General features: G+C 37.9%; 1 protein-coding gene across 2 annotated transcripts in view; it reads right to left on the bottom strand.

Annotated features, from left to right (window-relative positions):
- The window catches only part of Tlk1 (tousled like kinase 1), a 111,757-nt gene that overhangs the window by 47,679 nt on the left and 46,339 nt on the right, over window positions 1-17,739 (bottom strand). For both annotated transcript variants that reach the window (XM_021154516.2, XM_029473978.2), the window contains exon 3: window positions 10,763-10,834. In XM_021154516.2, the coding sequence (XP_021010175.1) occupies window positions 10,763-10,834 (72 nt within the window). The remainder of the gene's footprint in view (window positions 1-10,762; window positions 10,835-17,739) is intronic.

The following is a 17,739-nucleotide window of genomic DNA, read 5'->3' as shown; positions in this document are numbered from 1 at the left end:
CTCCTTTGTGAGAACCTTTCACTTTGGACATACTTGGAGTTGTATGGAATGTAATATCTTAATGAGCCATGTACCATGAATTTCTGAACAGACTAATAAACCCTTGATCCAACATGTACCACAATTATAATCAGTGTCGTGTTACACCAGAAATCCATTTACTGTCAGCACTGTAGGAATGTGGGGACTGGCTAAGGAATACACTTGGAACACAACACCTGCAGTACACTCAGCACACAATATCAGTACACACCAATCAATTCTCTTATGTCAACAACTACCCTATTAATCGTCCCAAATGTCCATGTACTTTGTTTCAAAACTTTAATTATGTGTCATAATGTAAAAGGATTAGTAGCTTCTGCCCTCATAAACTTACAAGTAATTTATAGGATGTGCAAAACATTTTCTATTTATGAACACCCTTAACACTCTCTCTCTCTCTCCCACAGAACCTACAGTTTAGGCCAAAAACAACCCTAGTGTAAATGCACACAGAATAGTTGGGTTTAAATATAAATAATCTAAGCAGCAATAATATTAAACAAAATAAAAATCCTCACTGAAGGCCACCACTGCCAATTCTGAGTCATTCATTTGTACACGGGCCTATTGGAGGAGTTAGAATTTCAGAGGAAAATGTACAGAAACTCACAACATACTTTATCACTGTAATGACTCGTCACTAACAAAGCTCATAATACTACCCACAATTGTCAAACCGTTTCACAAATGTCTGAAGGGAGAATAGGACTCAGAAATTATTAAAGGAGAAGATGACTAACTTAAGGCTCTAACCTACAGAGATACATCTTATGCCACTGCTACCCACACCCACAAACACAGCCTCTTATTTGAATATATTAATTCCCTCAGTGCCCGTGCTCCCTTGAAGAAGCACATGTGACTCTAAGAACTACCCATCACACCCAACGCTTTCCTTGAAGCAATCCAAAGACACCAATGACACAGCTTGTATAGTTATATAACATGTACATTTTCATAGATCAAATGCTTTCTATAGAACTTTTCAAGTTACTATTGCCCTTGCTTAACATGCTATTTCTCTGTCCTTCTCTACCTTTCTCAACTAACCCACTGCAGCAGCTGATCTCAGTAAGGATTGACAGAGAAGGTAGAGTTGAATTTGTTTTAGAGCTAGGTGAAAATAATACATTATTATAAAAGGCCCAAGAAATCCAACAAACAGTGGAACAGTGGCTAGGAGAAAATGCAGAAAGAAAGACTTTAGTACACATGAAACAGCTTAGCTTTACAAATGCCAGGTTTGAGACACATTACTCTGACATCTGACTTGGGATAGTACAAACTTACATAGTATTTTCTAGCACTTGGAAATTTGTTTGAAAAACAAAGGCAAATTTTAAAGCACTCTAAAGGTGATACAATTAATGAATGCTATACTTTCATTAAGACTTAGGTTAGTGTTTAGCAAACAAAGGTCTATTTATAGCTAATCATGAGCTTCTTTGTTTATATTAAAGGTGAAATTGTCTTTATTCAATGCAAATAAGTTTAAGGTAAGAAAAAAGAATGTTAGTGCTGTGGCAAACTTAAGGGCATAAATCAATATGGATCTTATCCCTATGAGCCGCAGAAGAGAGAGACCCTTAAAATTACCAGCATAAATACACTAAACAAGGCATTACAGGATTTGAAGATAAAGCACATCAACGGAAAGGAGGTTGACAGTACAGTCTGCTCTATTACCTAGACTCCACAAAGCCTAACTACACAGGCAACACAGATTAGATAAAATCTTAACAAATCACTATAGCTAACAGGGCAACATTTAATTTCTCTCCAACTAAATTCTTTAAGACTTAAACACTTTAAAACACACAAAAAAAGTTATACTAATATTGAGTATCTTTGGTGAAATATTCATCAAACCAATGGTTGACTTGAAAAGTACAACTCACTGCCTATCTGAATGCTTTATATCCACAAACAAAATTCAGGGATGGTTATTATAATGTGAACAGATATCATGACAAACTTTTGCCTACAGCTGCTAGAATAGTGTTTAATATGTTTTTTAATTTTAGTTTTATGCATATGGGTATTTGGGTTGCATATACGTATGTGTAATATGTGTATACCTGTTACTTACAGAAATCACAAAATTGAATTAGATTCCCTAGAACTGGAATTATAGATCATTGCAAGCTATCACACATATACTGGGAACCAAACGTGGGTCCTCTAAATGAGAGCAAAAAGGACTCTTAACCACTAAGGCATCCAGCTTATCCCACTGTTCAATGGTTAACCACATTTTTGGACAGAACTTGTTAAACTAGATTGAGACAGGTAATAATTGAGAAATATCTTTATTACTTAATGGCACACACCAAAACATAGATCCTTTCCAAAAAACAGTCAATGCAAATTAATACCCCTCTTCCCAGAATGTCAAATGTGTAAGATAGTCAGTTTTCAGGGCTGGCAATAGCTCAGTTGTTAAGAGCTCTGGCTGCTTGTTCAGAGGACCAGAATTCAATTCCTAGCATCCCCAAAGAGGTTCACAACTATCTGTAACTCCAGTTCCAGGAGCTCTTATAGCCTTTTCAACCCTTTGCAAGGCATCAGGTTCATATGTTGTGTACAGACATACATGCAAACAAAATACATACATGTTAAGTAAAAAAAATTTTAAAAAGATATCCTGTTTTCTCTAAACTTTAAGAACTAGATTAGAATATAGTAAATTCTGTTGTAAATTTTTTCTTGCTTCCTTGTATTTTATTACATTTTTGTAAAAACTTATTACCAAATATGGACATTAAGATGGAACTGAATAGCCCACCCCTGAAAAAGAGATAGAACTTTAATAATTATTATCTAGAAGTCTTTGCATGAAACTTTGACCCCTGAAAGAAAACCTGTTACACTGCTAACTCTAAAATCTACTACAGAAGTTTACATATGCAATATCTTGAAACCTAATCACCAAATAAAAGTTTTTCTTGCTGTTCTAAATAATCACACTAGCGACTTTGAGTGTATTTTATTGTATGGTGTATTGCTTCTTTTACATGACAGTATCATACTAAAGTGGAGAGCAGCGGGAAAAGATGGGTAACACTCAACTCAAATATCGACTGTTGCACTGTTATAAAGCCTGCAAATCTCACTTCTGTCATGCATGCCCAGCACCTGCCTCCACTGACAGGAAGTCTAATACTGAGGTACTCTCTCTGAGTTCTAACAACCATGTTACTTACCATCCTCCCATTCCAACCTAAGCTTTTACTTGGGTTACGTAAAACTAAATCTCCATATGTTAAAAAGAACATACTAAGTTTTCAATATAAGTGAAGAGTAATTTGATAATTTAGTGTGCCATTTTCTTTTTGTTATGCATCATAACTGTTTACTGACATTCTCTTTTCTCTGGCTTTCCTGTTAAAACTGCAAAGCAGAATGAGCTATAAAATTAGAATCCAATGCCGGGCGTGGTGGGGCACGCCTTTAATCCCAGCACTCGGGAGGCAGAGGCAGGTGGATTTCTGAGTTCGAGGCCAGCCTGGGCTACAGAGTGAGTTCCAGGACAGTTACGACTACACAGAGAAACCCTGTCTCGAAAAGCCAAAAAAAAAAAAATAATAATAATTAGAATCCAGTTGAACTTTCTCCTTACTCAAATTATCTTGTCAGCAGCTTTTAAGTCCAAAATCAAAACCAAGCAGCCGTACAGGACAGTTGTGAGGGATGAGTTGGGTGGGGTTTGGGAAGCAATAACTTGTGTTAATTTATCCCGAAGTCCTGGCATTATTAAAGTCATGACAAAAGCAAAATTTAGAACAGTGGTTTCAAGTTATGTCCCATTGTGATTCACAGGAAATGAAAACTGTCCTGCATACACACACTGAAGTCACTACCTTAAACACAAGTTCCTAGTTACTGACACACACACACACACACACACCCCACATCACACATTATTTCTCTAAAAAGATTTCTTTTCACTTTATGTATTTACTTTCTAGATGGTTTCCTGCATGCATCATGCATATGCATGTAGAAGCCAGAGAGAAGGTAGGATCCTCAGGAACTGGAGTTCCTGATGCTGAGAGCCACCATGTGGGTGCTGGGAACTGAACCTGGGACCTCTGCAAAAGCATCAACTGTTCTTAATCAGTGAACCACCCAACTGTCTCTGATAATTTTAAGTGTAAATGTGGTGTCAGGAAATATGAATTGCTTCTCAGCCTTTGACAAAGACCAAATGTAGAATATTCACATTCCAAATTTAACTTCAAAGGCTATCAGTCTCTACTTAACAATATTAATATACGAGAATACTTACCACATTTCAAGATCTTTACATAATAATTAGCACTATTGTAGAATAAGTCTATAGCTCAGTAGTAAAGAATTTGCCTGGTACAAGCTCTAAGTTCACACACACACACACACACACACACACACACTCTCTCTCTCTCTACAACAGTACATTTTATTTATCTCGTGTGTGTTCTACTATATATCTACTGGCAGTGATTTTCAATAATTTCCAAAGTTTTCATTTCTAAACAGAATATGCATTCCAAATATAACTATTTCTAGGAAAATGCCTTTAAAACTCTAGAAGTGATTTTGATGTATCATTGGGACAAAGATAAGGCTATCTATCTATCATTATGATAAATTATGAATTTCCTGTGTAATATGCATTTCATAGTCTCTAAAATTAAGAATATTATTCCTAGGCTAAAGAGATGGTTTAAGAACTCTAAGAATGGGCTGCTCTTTCAGAGGACCCAGCAGCAAATGGTGGCGCACAACCATCAGTTGTGCTCCAGTTTCACGGTATCCAATACCCTCTCTGGCATCTACCAGCACCAGGCATGCCCTTAGTGCTCAGATATACATGCAGGCAAAACATCCATACACATAAAAAGATACCACTACTTCTTATAATCATCTGGTACAATTCAAAACCAAAATTGTGCCATACAGCAGAAAATTAATTAGGCTATACAGGTTCACTGGGCAGTAGGTAGTCATGGTTACTTGGTTATTTTAGAAAATGAGAAATAAAGGACCATTAGTAAAATATTTTCCATATTTTGTTGCCATAAAACGCATCTTTCTAGTATCTTTAAAACTCTACTAAAGAATAAAACACTGAAAACAAAATTCTTATCAAATATCAGCTTGAGCACAGAGCCCTTACAATCTAAGTATCATGTGTGAAATTAACACCCGCGAGTGCTCTTACTCCAGACCTTACTTGGGCTGACCTATCTGACAACTGCTAGAAATCATCTTAAACCTAAAGACTCTGCACTCCACATTAGTTTTCAGAAGTCTCAGTAGGGTGATTACCCGTAAGCTCCACACTACCTTAGCTAGCAAGACAGAGCTCTCCACACTTCTACAGCTGAGAGCATCATTTTACAATCAGACAGGTTTTTGAGTTAGGATTTCTACCATTACCTTACCACGTGTGTGACTATGGGCAAGTACACGCTGTGAGCTTGTTTGCACATCTTGGTGATTTAAATTTCAGATAGTTATAATTCACCTCCATGGTTAATATACTTTACATTTCCTCTGCACTGTCAGTGAGTAGACCTTTCCCTCCCACTATCAGACAGCATTTGGATTTCGCAATACTGGAAAGCATTCCAGCTGCCACAGTGCAAAAGAGCTGAGGAGACTTTATTAAATACCCTCACTGATTATATAGCACAGTCTCCGCTGCTTCCCTCAAACTATCCAGTGTAAAACATTAAGCCTCACAAACCTTGCTCGGTTAAGTGTGTAAGAACTGTTTGTAGCAGGCGTCCTGAACTTGCACTAATTTAAAGAGGAACACTTCAGAGGCTGTGTGCAGCCAGGATTTTCCCTGATGATTTATACCTTGTGTATTTAAACCTACATTTAATTTAAATGGTCCTACCTTTTATTTTAAATTCCTAAAGTGGTAAATACTGGTAAACTACATTTAAGAAGTTTACTGGGGTTCTTAACAATTTGGAAGAGCTATAGAACTCAATCTTGAGAGCTGGAAGCCTGCAAACTGATTGTGTAGATGACTTAACACACTGGCATCATTTTAAACAACAGTAACGTGAGCAGCTGAGATGAATGGCATGGATTTGCTGACAAAGAGGATGAAGATGCTTCATGAAGGAGATGGGTTGGCAGACATTTACTTATTCTTTAAAGAAACTTCTACTGATCATCGACTAGAATATATCATTCTCTATACTAGAATGAGTTTTCAGTTAAAACAATCTGACTTTTTTCTTCCATTAAGTTTTGTATTCAATCAGCTTGGAAGTTTTTTCTGCCTGAGAACAGTAAACCAATCCATCTGTCTCTCTTCTCTCTTCTCTCTTCTCTCTTCTCCTCTCTTCTCTCTCTCTCTCTCTCTCTCTCTCTCTCTCTCTCTCTCTCCCTCCCTCCCTCCCTCCCTCCCTCCCTCCCTCTGTCACACACACACACACACTTTTATAAAAGGCAGTATTTAACAACTTTTTATTTGGTTGCTAGATAAATGCCTAGACAACAATTATTTCCAAGTTTTTAGAACTTCTCCAAAAACTTCCAAAAATACTCCAAGGGAAATCTGAGTGCTGAAACAGCGAAGGGTGGGGGGAGAAGATTACCACCCAGGAGATTGATGAGCAAGCCCCTCCCACTTTTATGGAAATGAACACCAATAACCAATAAAGGTCCCACATTTGAATAATGTGTGCTGTTGACATAACCATAGCCATGTCAAGGACTCCAATGCACTGGGGTCCATGTGCAGATGCTGATGGTGAATGCACAAAATGTGATAGAGCCTGAGTCTATACTGCCCTGCAGAGACCCCTACCAAGATTAGCTAAACTTGCCTCTTCCACTTAGATGTATAAAATAAACACAGAGTTTACTGGCTGATGCTGGTACATCTTCAGTGAAGCACACAGCCCACCCAATCCCAATGTTATCATTGTCTTCATTCCCCAGCACCCCTGACAGGTCAAACCCTAAGATGTGCAAGGTGCAAAGCACTTTTTTCCTTAAGCTGTTCTTGTCAGACGTTCCACCACAGTAATATGAAAACAGCTAATAAAACCCAAACCCATTTGGGTGGGTTACAAATATCAGTATTTATTAAAGTAATAAATACTTAAAGTAAGATTTTTGTCACACTAGGACATACAAATACACACTCTATATAAATCACCAGTGTGATTGTACCATGTGTCACAAAGTCTGGAAATTCTCTAAAAACTCTTAAGAAAAAGAACGCATTAGCAAAGCTATAAAAAACTCTCTGCAGCATGTTTCAGGGGCTGTAGGAGCCCTTAGGCTGCACTTTAAGATGTGGTTATCTGAACCTACGCCTTTATCAGCATCCATGCCAAAGACTTCTGGGTCTTTATCTCTACTTCTGCTACCTGCAGCACCATCTCATTTGTCCGTCCCCGACAGACAAACTCAAGATTACCCAGACAGAATTCAACTCTTCCCACCCAGTAGTCACCTTCCCTCTGGCTTACCTGTCTAAAAGGTAAAATACTTTAAGTTATCCTAGACTCCTTCCCTTTCCTTCTTTTTCTTAATAACATCAAATTCTATTCATTCTTCTTTTTTGAGTCTAGTAGGATACAAGAGCTTAAAAAACAGAAACAAAATGCTACAGGACTACTGCCCTAAGCTAGGGATTCACTGCACATTAGAGTTTGAAAAGCATGTCCTGGGTAATGACAGTCATGGTAACTCCTCGGAAACTCTAAAAAAAAGAAGGGTGTACGGGAATGTAGACAGTTCAGAAGTCAATGTCAGCTGTCTTTCTCATTCTTGAGATATGGTCTCTCACTGAACCTTGGGGTCACTGATTGGCTAGACTGCTTGGTCAACAAATCTCAGTGATCTGTCTCTACTCCCCTGAAGATGAGGAACACGCCGCCACACTCAGTTTTTTATGTGGGAACTAAGAATTCAAATTCCTTGTTTTTGCACAGTACATTTTACTGATGTAACAACTTTCCAACCCCCACAAAAGGTTTTTATACTGTAATCCTACATCTAAAAATAAGTCATATGTGCATAGATGAACTAAAATAAAAATATAAATTAAAGTAGATTCAATTAACCTAATACTGATTATTATATAAGGTGCTTTTTAGTGTTAACAATAAGAAGACAGAAGAAAATATGGTTCTGGGTATGTGAACAGAAAACTACTGGGGAAAGGGTAGGTTAACCCCTAAGCACTAAAAGAGCAATGGCAGGCACACATTTTTACTCTAATCTGTAAGTAAATGCCAGGAGGAAAAGTTAAAATGACTGAGGTTAAGGTGTGGGTTAGGTGAGGGCAGCTAATTAAACAACATCAACAAAGCTTTCAGTACTATCTGCTTACAGAAACAAAACACTCTTATTTTAAAAATGTATTAGGGTGCTAGAATTGTAGAGTATCTGTCTGTCAAGCAGACTCCAGGCCCTGTTTCCATCCCAAAATAACAATCAGGAAACAGGTTACAAAGAATGAGTTTAAGTTCTGTCAGGAGACAACGGGATGCTGCTACCTAGATTCCACTACTCAGCACATTCATGCCAGGGAGTGCTTCTACCTCAGGACCACTCACGCCCAATGCCCTAATCATCATCTAAGAACAATTCGGTGTGGACAGAATTATTTTCTCAAAGAAAACTCATTAACTAAGGTTTCTACTACAGAGACAAAACCTGAGGTTCATTTTCTGGATAAACAACTTCTGACAAGAAAATATAGAATAATGAAAGTCACTTCTTTGAATATTAGGAAATATGTACAATTTGAAGAAATGTCAAAATACTGTTCCACTAGGCTTAACTAACAATTTTAAACATCCCACATACAGAATACAGGACAGCAAAAGCCAAGTGGTTTTTCAAGATTTCCTAATGCTGCCCCCAATGTCAAAATGTCTACACAAGTAAATCTATGTACAAGTAATGCAGCTAGCTAAAATCCATCTAAAAATATAGCCAGGGAATAGTTTTTTTGTCTCCCTGAGACAGGGTTTCTCTGTGTAGCTCTGGCTATCCTGGAACTCTCTCTCTATAGACCAGGCTGGCCTTGAACTCACTGAGATCCACCTGCCTCTCGCTCACCAGTGCTAAGATTAAAGGTGTGCATCACCACTGTCTGGCAGCCATGGAGTTCTTTAAAGGAAATTTTTATTATTAGGTTAATTCCTCTAAAAGAATCCAAATATTTGATCTATAACCTACGTTATGAATATTGGTAACTAAGGAAACATAAAAACATTTTATCCTCTATGAAGATCTTATGTAGGGAACCTAACTTTTACTATATTTTTTTCTGTTAAAAAAAAAAAAACAACAAATAACAGAAAGGGAAAACATCTAAAGTTACTTTACTGCTCTTCATAACATGATTATGAGAGAACATGTGAAATTATTGATTATAGTCATCTATGAAAAATATCAAGAATATTCCAAAGTCCAGAAGAAATAAGCTAAAAATATTCTTGATAGTTGTTTTGTGTTTAACTCCACTTGGTTTAGAACTAAACTGTTTTACAGGTCTCAGTACACATGTGCTCATCTGAACACTAAACTGTGAACTGATGCTACAGGGCAGCTACCGCTTACCTCAAGGGAACCTACTGCAGATAAAGTCCCGTCACTTGCACAGTCCTTTCAGCTGCCTGCCAGTTGTCTCTGTGGAAGGGAAAGCCTGATGAGTGAGAACCCTATGCCACACTCCTGTGGAGTGTAGGTGCCTGCACAGCTGCACACAACTGCCTGCCTACAGGGTTCTAGGTTCTCTCAGTAACACACAGCTAAAAAGAAGCCACCTTTGAGTTTCTCTCTCCATTGAATAAGGAAGCCAAATGCAGTAAGAGTTCCTAAGTGTTAACAACCTATTGGCAGAAAAAGACTAAAGGAACCAAGTACAAATGTGTTACATTGACAGGAAAAACACAAACATATACATGCACGCACACATACACACATAAATTGGTTAAAATTAATGGACAGAACTGTATAACCCGAGGAGAGAAAAGGCTAGACTCACAAAAAGTCACCTTATCAAAAACAAGAATGTTAAACCCAAATACATTTGTGCCCACCATTTTCAGAAGACGCCATCAAGTATATCATGCACAGAATGAACCACACTGTGGACCCAAATATCCACTTGTAAATACCACCTACTTTCTTGGTGAGGTCAGTAAATGGGTACTAGCAAGAGGAATTTATCACATTTTTTAAAAAAATATGCAAAATGAAAACCATCAGCTTGATTCCACAAGAAATTCTACAAAGAAGAAAGATGTATTTTTATAACTGGGAAAGTACACAAACCCTTATAAAGATCAAACTAAGATGGGAAATACTAATAATTTAAAAGCTGAAATGCAGCATACTTCAAAACTCACATTCATCTTATAAAACTATGAATGGCTGGTCTTGCATTGATAACACCTCTACGTTATTCATGTGTAAATTAAGTTATAAAATTTAAAAAATAAAAAACCAACCCTGTATTCTAATGCCAAATATATTCCTTTATCTCAATGTTGTGCTTCATTAAGGCCACCCCCACTCCCTACCACCACCACCCCAGAGGAAGATAAAAACCACTACATAAAAATTCTAAAAGAAAACTTTAAAATAGTAACCTTTGGTACCAAGATTGGGAAGGGGGGAGAGACGCTCATTTAGAAGACAATGCGAGTTCTTACTTTCCCAGCACCACATTTAAAATGAAATTACTTACCTCTGATTCTTTGTCACTTAGAGATCCTAAGCTTCCAAAACTGTGATTAGAACTTTCATTATTTGTTGAAGCCTGTGAAAGATTTTTAAAGGTGAAAATTAGGAATGATTTTAAAGAAAAATAATACAAAGTATAAAAACCAATCTTCCCTTATATGAAAATCAAGTGTGATTTCTGCAATCCAGGTAAGTAAGTAAGCAAGGTAACATGGTCTCAATGCTACAAATGTCTACAATGATTAGTCAGGCCACCAAAATCCTGCTGTTTCAGGATTTTACTTGTATTGGTGATTTTTTTAAATATAAATATATAATATCAATTCAAAAGCAAAAGAATTGGGCCATATCTGGGCAACAAGATCACTAAAGTTCCCAGCCAATGTAAGGAGAGCATCATGCATGTGCCTCGGTCATAATGATCACACTCTGGGTCTCACAAGCACCAGCAATGTAAGGCGTCATCTGCCTATCATCCTAAGCATCACAGTCCATGTCTCATTCTTTCTTTCCTCATAAAAACAAAATACCCCCCCCTTGTTTTTGCTCGGTTTTGACTTAATTAAGAAACTCTTAACTACTTTCACAATCTTAATTGCTATTCTCAAGTTTCTCCAATGTCTATTTTCGAGCAGTGATGAACAAACATGAGCTATGTCAGGAGGTTGGTGTCTGTCCTCCTTCCAATATGCTTCCGTAACACGGAGCACTTGTGATTCTTGCAGTAGTCTCAGCAGCTACCTTACAGGCAAACTTCTAGCTGTGCTAAGCCCTGGAGTGCTGAGACTTTCCACTTCTTCCTAAGTACTGCACACCAACTGATCTTTCCAGATTTCTCAATCATTTGTAGATACATGTGTGGAGACAACTGTGAACCACTGCATTTTATGAACACTGTAAAGCTATCAACATGGAGTGGCAGCTGACATGATTACAATTCAAGAAGTATTGGGTCAAAGTTAAAAATTAAGCAAATTTGTCAAACTAGAAATTCTGATTCTGGAGTAATGCAGGCAGTAGCAAAGTTTTTGACCATCTGTAAAACCCTATGAAGACATGAACAAAACTAAACAATTAATGAAAAATCTATAGAAAAACAAAATAAAGCCAGGTGACAGAAATTTCCACAAATCTTCCCCCAAAACAGCAGGAAGAGGTAATGTACAACAAACAAGCAACCACAGGCCTGTATAAAACACATAAAGAAAGAGAATGGCTGCTTACAGAATGAAAACAGGATACCACCAAATACCAAATCCCATTCAGTAAACCAGCAGACAATTTAAGGACACAGTAGTAGCCCAGAGACTTTGCCCCCTTGAAACACTTATTAAGTACAAATAGTGCATCCACAAGAAAGGCTAAAAGGTTGGGACAATCATCTTATATGAAGCCTGGGAAGACCTGTATACTACCGAGTGTGAAATTAAAATGAGCACAATAGTACGGTAGTAATAAAGGAAAAGAAATATCCAGATAAGAGGTCAGAAGAGGGCTGCAGACATGCCTCAGTTGGTAAACTGCTTGTTGTGCATGGGAACCCGAGTTCAAACCCCAACACCTACATAAAATACAGACACAGTAGCAGTATGTACCTACAATCTCAACACTCCTGAGGCAGAGACAAGAGCATCCCAGGGGCTTGCAAGGCCAACCAGTCTATCCAAACAAAGGAGCTACAGTGAGACCCAGTGGAAAATAGGTGAGATGACTCAGCCATTAAGAGCTGCTCACCCAGAGGACCCAGGCTTAATCCTAGCATCCATACAGGAAGTCCAAACAATCGATAACTTTAGCTCTAGCATCTGACTCATTCTTCTGGTCCCTGCAGGAACCAGGCAAGCAAATGGTGAACAGACATACATGCAGACAAAACACCCAGACATATACTAAAATGAAAATGTCTAAAGGTGATAGACATTGTCATGGCTCTCTGGCCTCCACAAACATGAACACACATGTGTAAACACTCACATGTTCTGAAGGCACAAGCTACAAATCTCAAAAAGAAACGAAAAACACCCCAGTTTTGATGTCCAAAGTCAGCAGCCAAGGGGAAAAACTGTGGGAAAAGCCATGCTGAGCCACCTTACTGATTCAGCCATCTGATTTCTCAAAAAGCAAACAAAATGGGTCAATCCTACGAAGGTACAACGAGAAAAACAAAGGTACAATAAGAGCCCATGTTAACAAAAGTGCCAGAAACACCATGAGCCAAGTGAAAACTGTAACCTACTATTTCAAACTGAGACACACTATTACAAAAATGGTTTATAATAAGAAAGAGCACTACAGTAAGATTTCTAAACATGAAAAAGTGGTAGAACTCAGGGAAGTTTCAGAAATAGTGCCAGTAAGGAGCAAGCAATAAACACAGTTTTAAGAGAGCCCTAAGGTTAAAGGACATTTTGAAATCACAAGGATTACAATAAAAATCTCATTTATTAGACTTATTTGTTTTGCTTGTGAGTTCCTGTATGAAGGATAAGGACAACCTGCAGGAGTCTGCTCTGTCCATCGTGTGGATTCAGGTGTAGGGCTTGGCAACAAGGACCTCCACCCACTGAGCTACCTCATGAGCTGAGTAAAAAGGATGAGAGAAAGCAAATAGGGAGGCACTAGAGATTTAACAGAGGGAAAAGAATTACTTAAAGACTACTGAAAGGAGAAAATAATAAAATTATAATTCAAGGAGTATTCCCTGAAAATATTTCAATTTATAAATGACTGGGAAAACATAACACGTACCTATGAATAGCAATTCAGAAGAACAACAAAGTTTTCTAAAGGCTTTATGTGCTTTATGCCAGGAGAAAACATTTAAGGAAAGCTATTATGAGCACGGCATTTTACATCCAGTGAAAGTGATTTTTAGGATAGTGACTGTTGTCTGAACACACTCAGGAACTACTTGCTCAGATAACCACAATGAAGACCTGAATGTCCAATCACTGAGGGAAAACAGGAGTATTATTTGTTTACTGATAAAGGCTAAATAAACAATATTTATTGGGATATTCTAATTTCACTATGTCCTCAAGAGCCATATTTCCCAGGACACAGATTCAAATAAAACTAATATGGTCCTGGATTTGAACTGGATAAGAAATGCCCCAGAGCAACTACAAGCTGGATCAAAATCTGCAGTTTTACGGCTTAGAAAGAAATGGTTTCTGGATGCCACAGCAGCTTTAAAGAAAGAAGTATGTCAAAAATAAAGAAGCACAAAGAAGAAATTCAGAATTTTGTATGTCAGTTGCGCCCACATGCCTCTAGCTAGTACCTGATCTGTACTAAGAGCCAACTCTTAGTTGTCTAAGGTAAGTCAAGAGCAGAAATGTGATGCCAGTGGCTAGGCACTGTCCTGATGTATACTACCGGGTGTGAAATTAAAAGGAACCCAATAGTACAATAGTGATAAAGAAAAAGAAATATCCAGATAAAAGGTCAGAAGAGGGCTGCAGACATGCCTCACTGCTGTGCATGGGAACCGTCTCTAGGAAAAGCCAACACTCTCCCGAGCATCCCATCACTCTGACAGAGACACTGCAATCAGTAAGAGGCCTCCACGTACCTACAGACCTGTTCAAAAACGACAAGTTGAAATATACTTGTAAGAAATAACCAAACTGGAATTTCAGCAGGGAAATAAAAACTAGACAAGAGACAAATTGAACTCCAGAACTTGAAAGTTCCACTCTACGGGTGTAACAATAGGGTGCAGAAAGGCAGAGAGATATCCAAACCAGTGAGCAATCCGACTTATGTGCAATTGGTCACAGGAGAGACAAAGGAGCAAGGGGTTCGAAAGAATGAATATTCTGGAACTTGTTGGCTAAGAGGTCACTCTTTCTCCCCAAGCAAGGAAAAAAAAAGAAAGAAAGAAAAAAAGAAAAAATACACCTAGGCACATCAAAGTAAAATCTCTGAGACCAAGAAGAAGAAAATCTTGAGAACTGGAGAGGTCACTCAGTGGGCAAAGATGCTGGCCACTAAGCCTAACAACCTGAGTTCAGTCTCCTGACCTCTACACAAGTGCTGCCCGTCTGTCTCCAGCTCCCAAAGATCCAACGCCCTCTTTTGGCCCCTATAAGTACCTATATTAATGTGCACATAACCACAATACACATAATTAAAAACAAACTAAGTATTTTTTAAGTAAAGAAAGAAACCTTTAAAATGGAAGGATACTTTTACTGAGCCAAGCAGGCTCAAGGCACGTGTAATGAAGATTAAATGCTAGAGAGAAAGACAAGGTCCTAAAATGCTTCCCAAGGATCAGGAATCAGAATGGTACCAGAGGGATAAGCAGTAACGGAAAACTAGAAAACAACCGAACAATGCTTCAAATGTGAGAAAAATGATTTCCAACTTAGAATTCTACTGACACATAAATGAACAACAACAAATTACAGGAAGAAAATATGCAAGGTCTCAAAACATTTACCATGCTCCTTTCCAAAGAAGTGACTGGAGAATATACCCCACCAAAACAAGGAAATAACCCAAGAGACACAAGATATGAGATACAGGAATAGGAGCTCAAACAAAAATCAATTGGAAATGAATACTCAGGGTTAGAGAAAGATTCTAGGAAAATGCACTCGCCAGGGGAACAGAGCAAATAGCCTCAGAACACATGAAGTACTTCAGGGGAGAGAGTAAAAGAACAAAGGAAAGGAGGGGAGAATAATTAGTGTTTTAAAATGCTGCCTGCACTCTCTGCTGAGGGGTACCTGGATGGCTATCCTAACCTAGTAAATAACTGTGTAAAAAACAAAAGGCTTTACAATGGATATGTAATAATGGAGCCATTAAGTTCAGCTATGAATAAATTTATAGTGAAATACTAACTTAACCATAAATTAAAGTCCTAAATACTATCAAAATAGATGAAGGCAGGCCGTGTACTTCTGTAAAAGCAGAAGACTGGATGATTTCAGAGTTAACACCTGACCTTCTACAATACGTCAGTGTGTAATGGATCTGCTGTTGGACTCTATTTGTTTTGTTAATTTCTTCCTCCTTTTGTGCTGGTATCACACTGTCTTAATTTACCATATTTCTTGGCATTTAATAGTACAACTCCCCAGCTTTGTACTGTCCTTATCACTATCTTGGTAAGTCACCTAGAATCACCTGGCCTTGGATTTATAAGCACATTACCATGCTTGTATCTTTATTTTGGTATGTCTACCTTTACATTTTGATATAAATTTTGGAAGTTTATTAATTTTTACCTTCCTCAAATACTGTAACTTTTAGCAGACACTGCGCTACCCTACAGGCAAACTTCTAGCTGTGCTAAGCCCTGGAGTGCTGAGACTTTCCACTTCTTCCTAAGTACTGCAGATCCCATTCATTCAGGCATCTTCTGGATTTTTATGCATTTTACAGCCCTTCGTGAAATTGTCAAGTCTTGTCAGGTTCATGCTGAAGTATCTTATAATTTTTGTGCTTTTTTACAGAATATCTTTTCAAAATTTTACTTTTCACTTGTTGATAAGTAAAAATATTATTAATTTTGGAATGAAGAGGTATGACCAAGTGTACCCTCATTTCTCAATTCTTTGTGATTTTTCTTGGGTAACAATCATGAGTATAATCTTTATTCCAATATGAGTGGCTGTGCTGAGTCATGTAACCAAGCAAGCTGTATAAGCAAACATAATGGGTCATTCTCTATGTACTGGGAGGGCAACTTTTGAGCTCTGCTATTCATTTCAATGGCTCGTCACCACTATACTGATTATAATGGAGAGTTGCCCTGCCTATCCTCTCAGGTGCTTGGATTACAGATATAAACCACAGCACCTGGCTTTAGGTTATTCCTATTTAAGGTCAATTATTTGAATGTCAAAAGTCTTAGTACAGATTCCTTGGATAGTAAAACTAGCAATTTCAAAAATAAATAAATAAACAAACAAAACTATCAATGTCTTCACAAATATTCTTAACTTTATCTTCTGTGTCAGAATTACTATATACATTTTTCCATATGTTAACAGTACCCTGTCCCATGAAATGGTTTACTTTTTAAAAATAAGATTGCAGCTAGGTCTTTAAAACATTTGATTAGGGCTGGCGAGATGGCTCAGTGGGTAAGAGCACCCGACTGCTCTTCCAAAGGTCCAGAGTTCAAATCCCAGCAACCACATGGTGGCTCACAACCATCCGTAACGAGATCTGGCGCCCTCTTCTGGAGTGTCTGAGGACAGCTACAGTGTACTTACATATAATAAAAAAAAAAAAAAAAAATTTGATTAAATAACCATACTGTAACTAAATAGAGGTGATCTGTAAGCTCTCTCTATACTGAATATTTTGAAATAGTATGATTGTTTAAGTACATTATTGTTCCACAATTGATCTTAATAAAAATACACTTGGCTATACTGTAAAAAAAAAATGCTTTTCCTAACCCCAAATGTAACGCCTTTCTATAAGGGACTTTTTAAAAATTACTTACTATACTGGCTGATTTTGTGTGTCAACTTGACACAGCTGGAGTTATCACAGAGAAAGGAGCTTCAGTTGAGGAAATGCCTCCATGAGATCCAACTGTAAGGCATTTTCTCAATTAGTGATCACAAGGAAAGGCCCCTTGTGGGTGGGACCATCCCTGGGCTGGTAGTCTTGGGTTCTATAAGAGAGCAGGCTGAGCAAGCCAGGGGAGGCAAGCCAGTAAAGAACATCCCTTCATGGCCTCTGCATCAGCTCCTGCTTCCTGACCTGCCTGAGTTCCAGTCCTGACTTCCTTTGGTGATCAACAGCAGCATGGAAGTGTAAGCCGAATAAACCCTTTCCTCCCCAACTTGCTTCTTGGTCATCATGTTTGTGCAGAAATAGAAACCCTGACTAAGACACTTACATATTTTGTTTTTACTTAAAGTAACGTATTTATGGGTACAACGCTGTAACTCAATACATGCCAGTTAAATCAGGGTAGTTATCACTTCCAGCTCTGATCACCTGTTCCAG

The sequence above is a fragment of the Mus caroli genome, unplaced genomic scaffold, assembly GCF_978045245.1.
Source record: "Mus caroli unplaced genomic scaffold, Mus_caroli_1 scaffold_2, whole genome shotgun sequence".
Classification (NCBI taxonomy): domain Eukaryota; kingdom Metazoa; phylum Chordata; class Mammalia; order Rodentia; family Muridae; genus Mus; species Mus caroli.
Note: the sequence above shows the minus strand (reverse complement) of the source record. Positions and strands in the feature narration are given on the sequence as shown.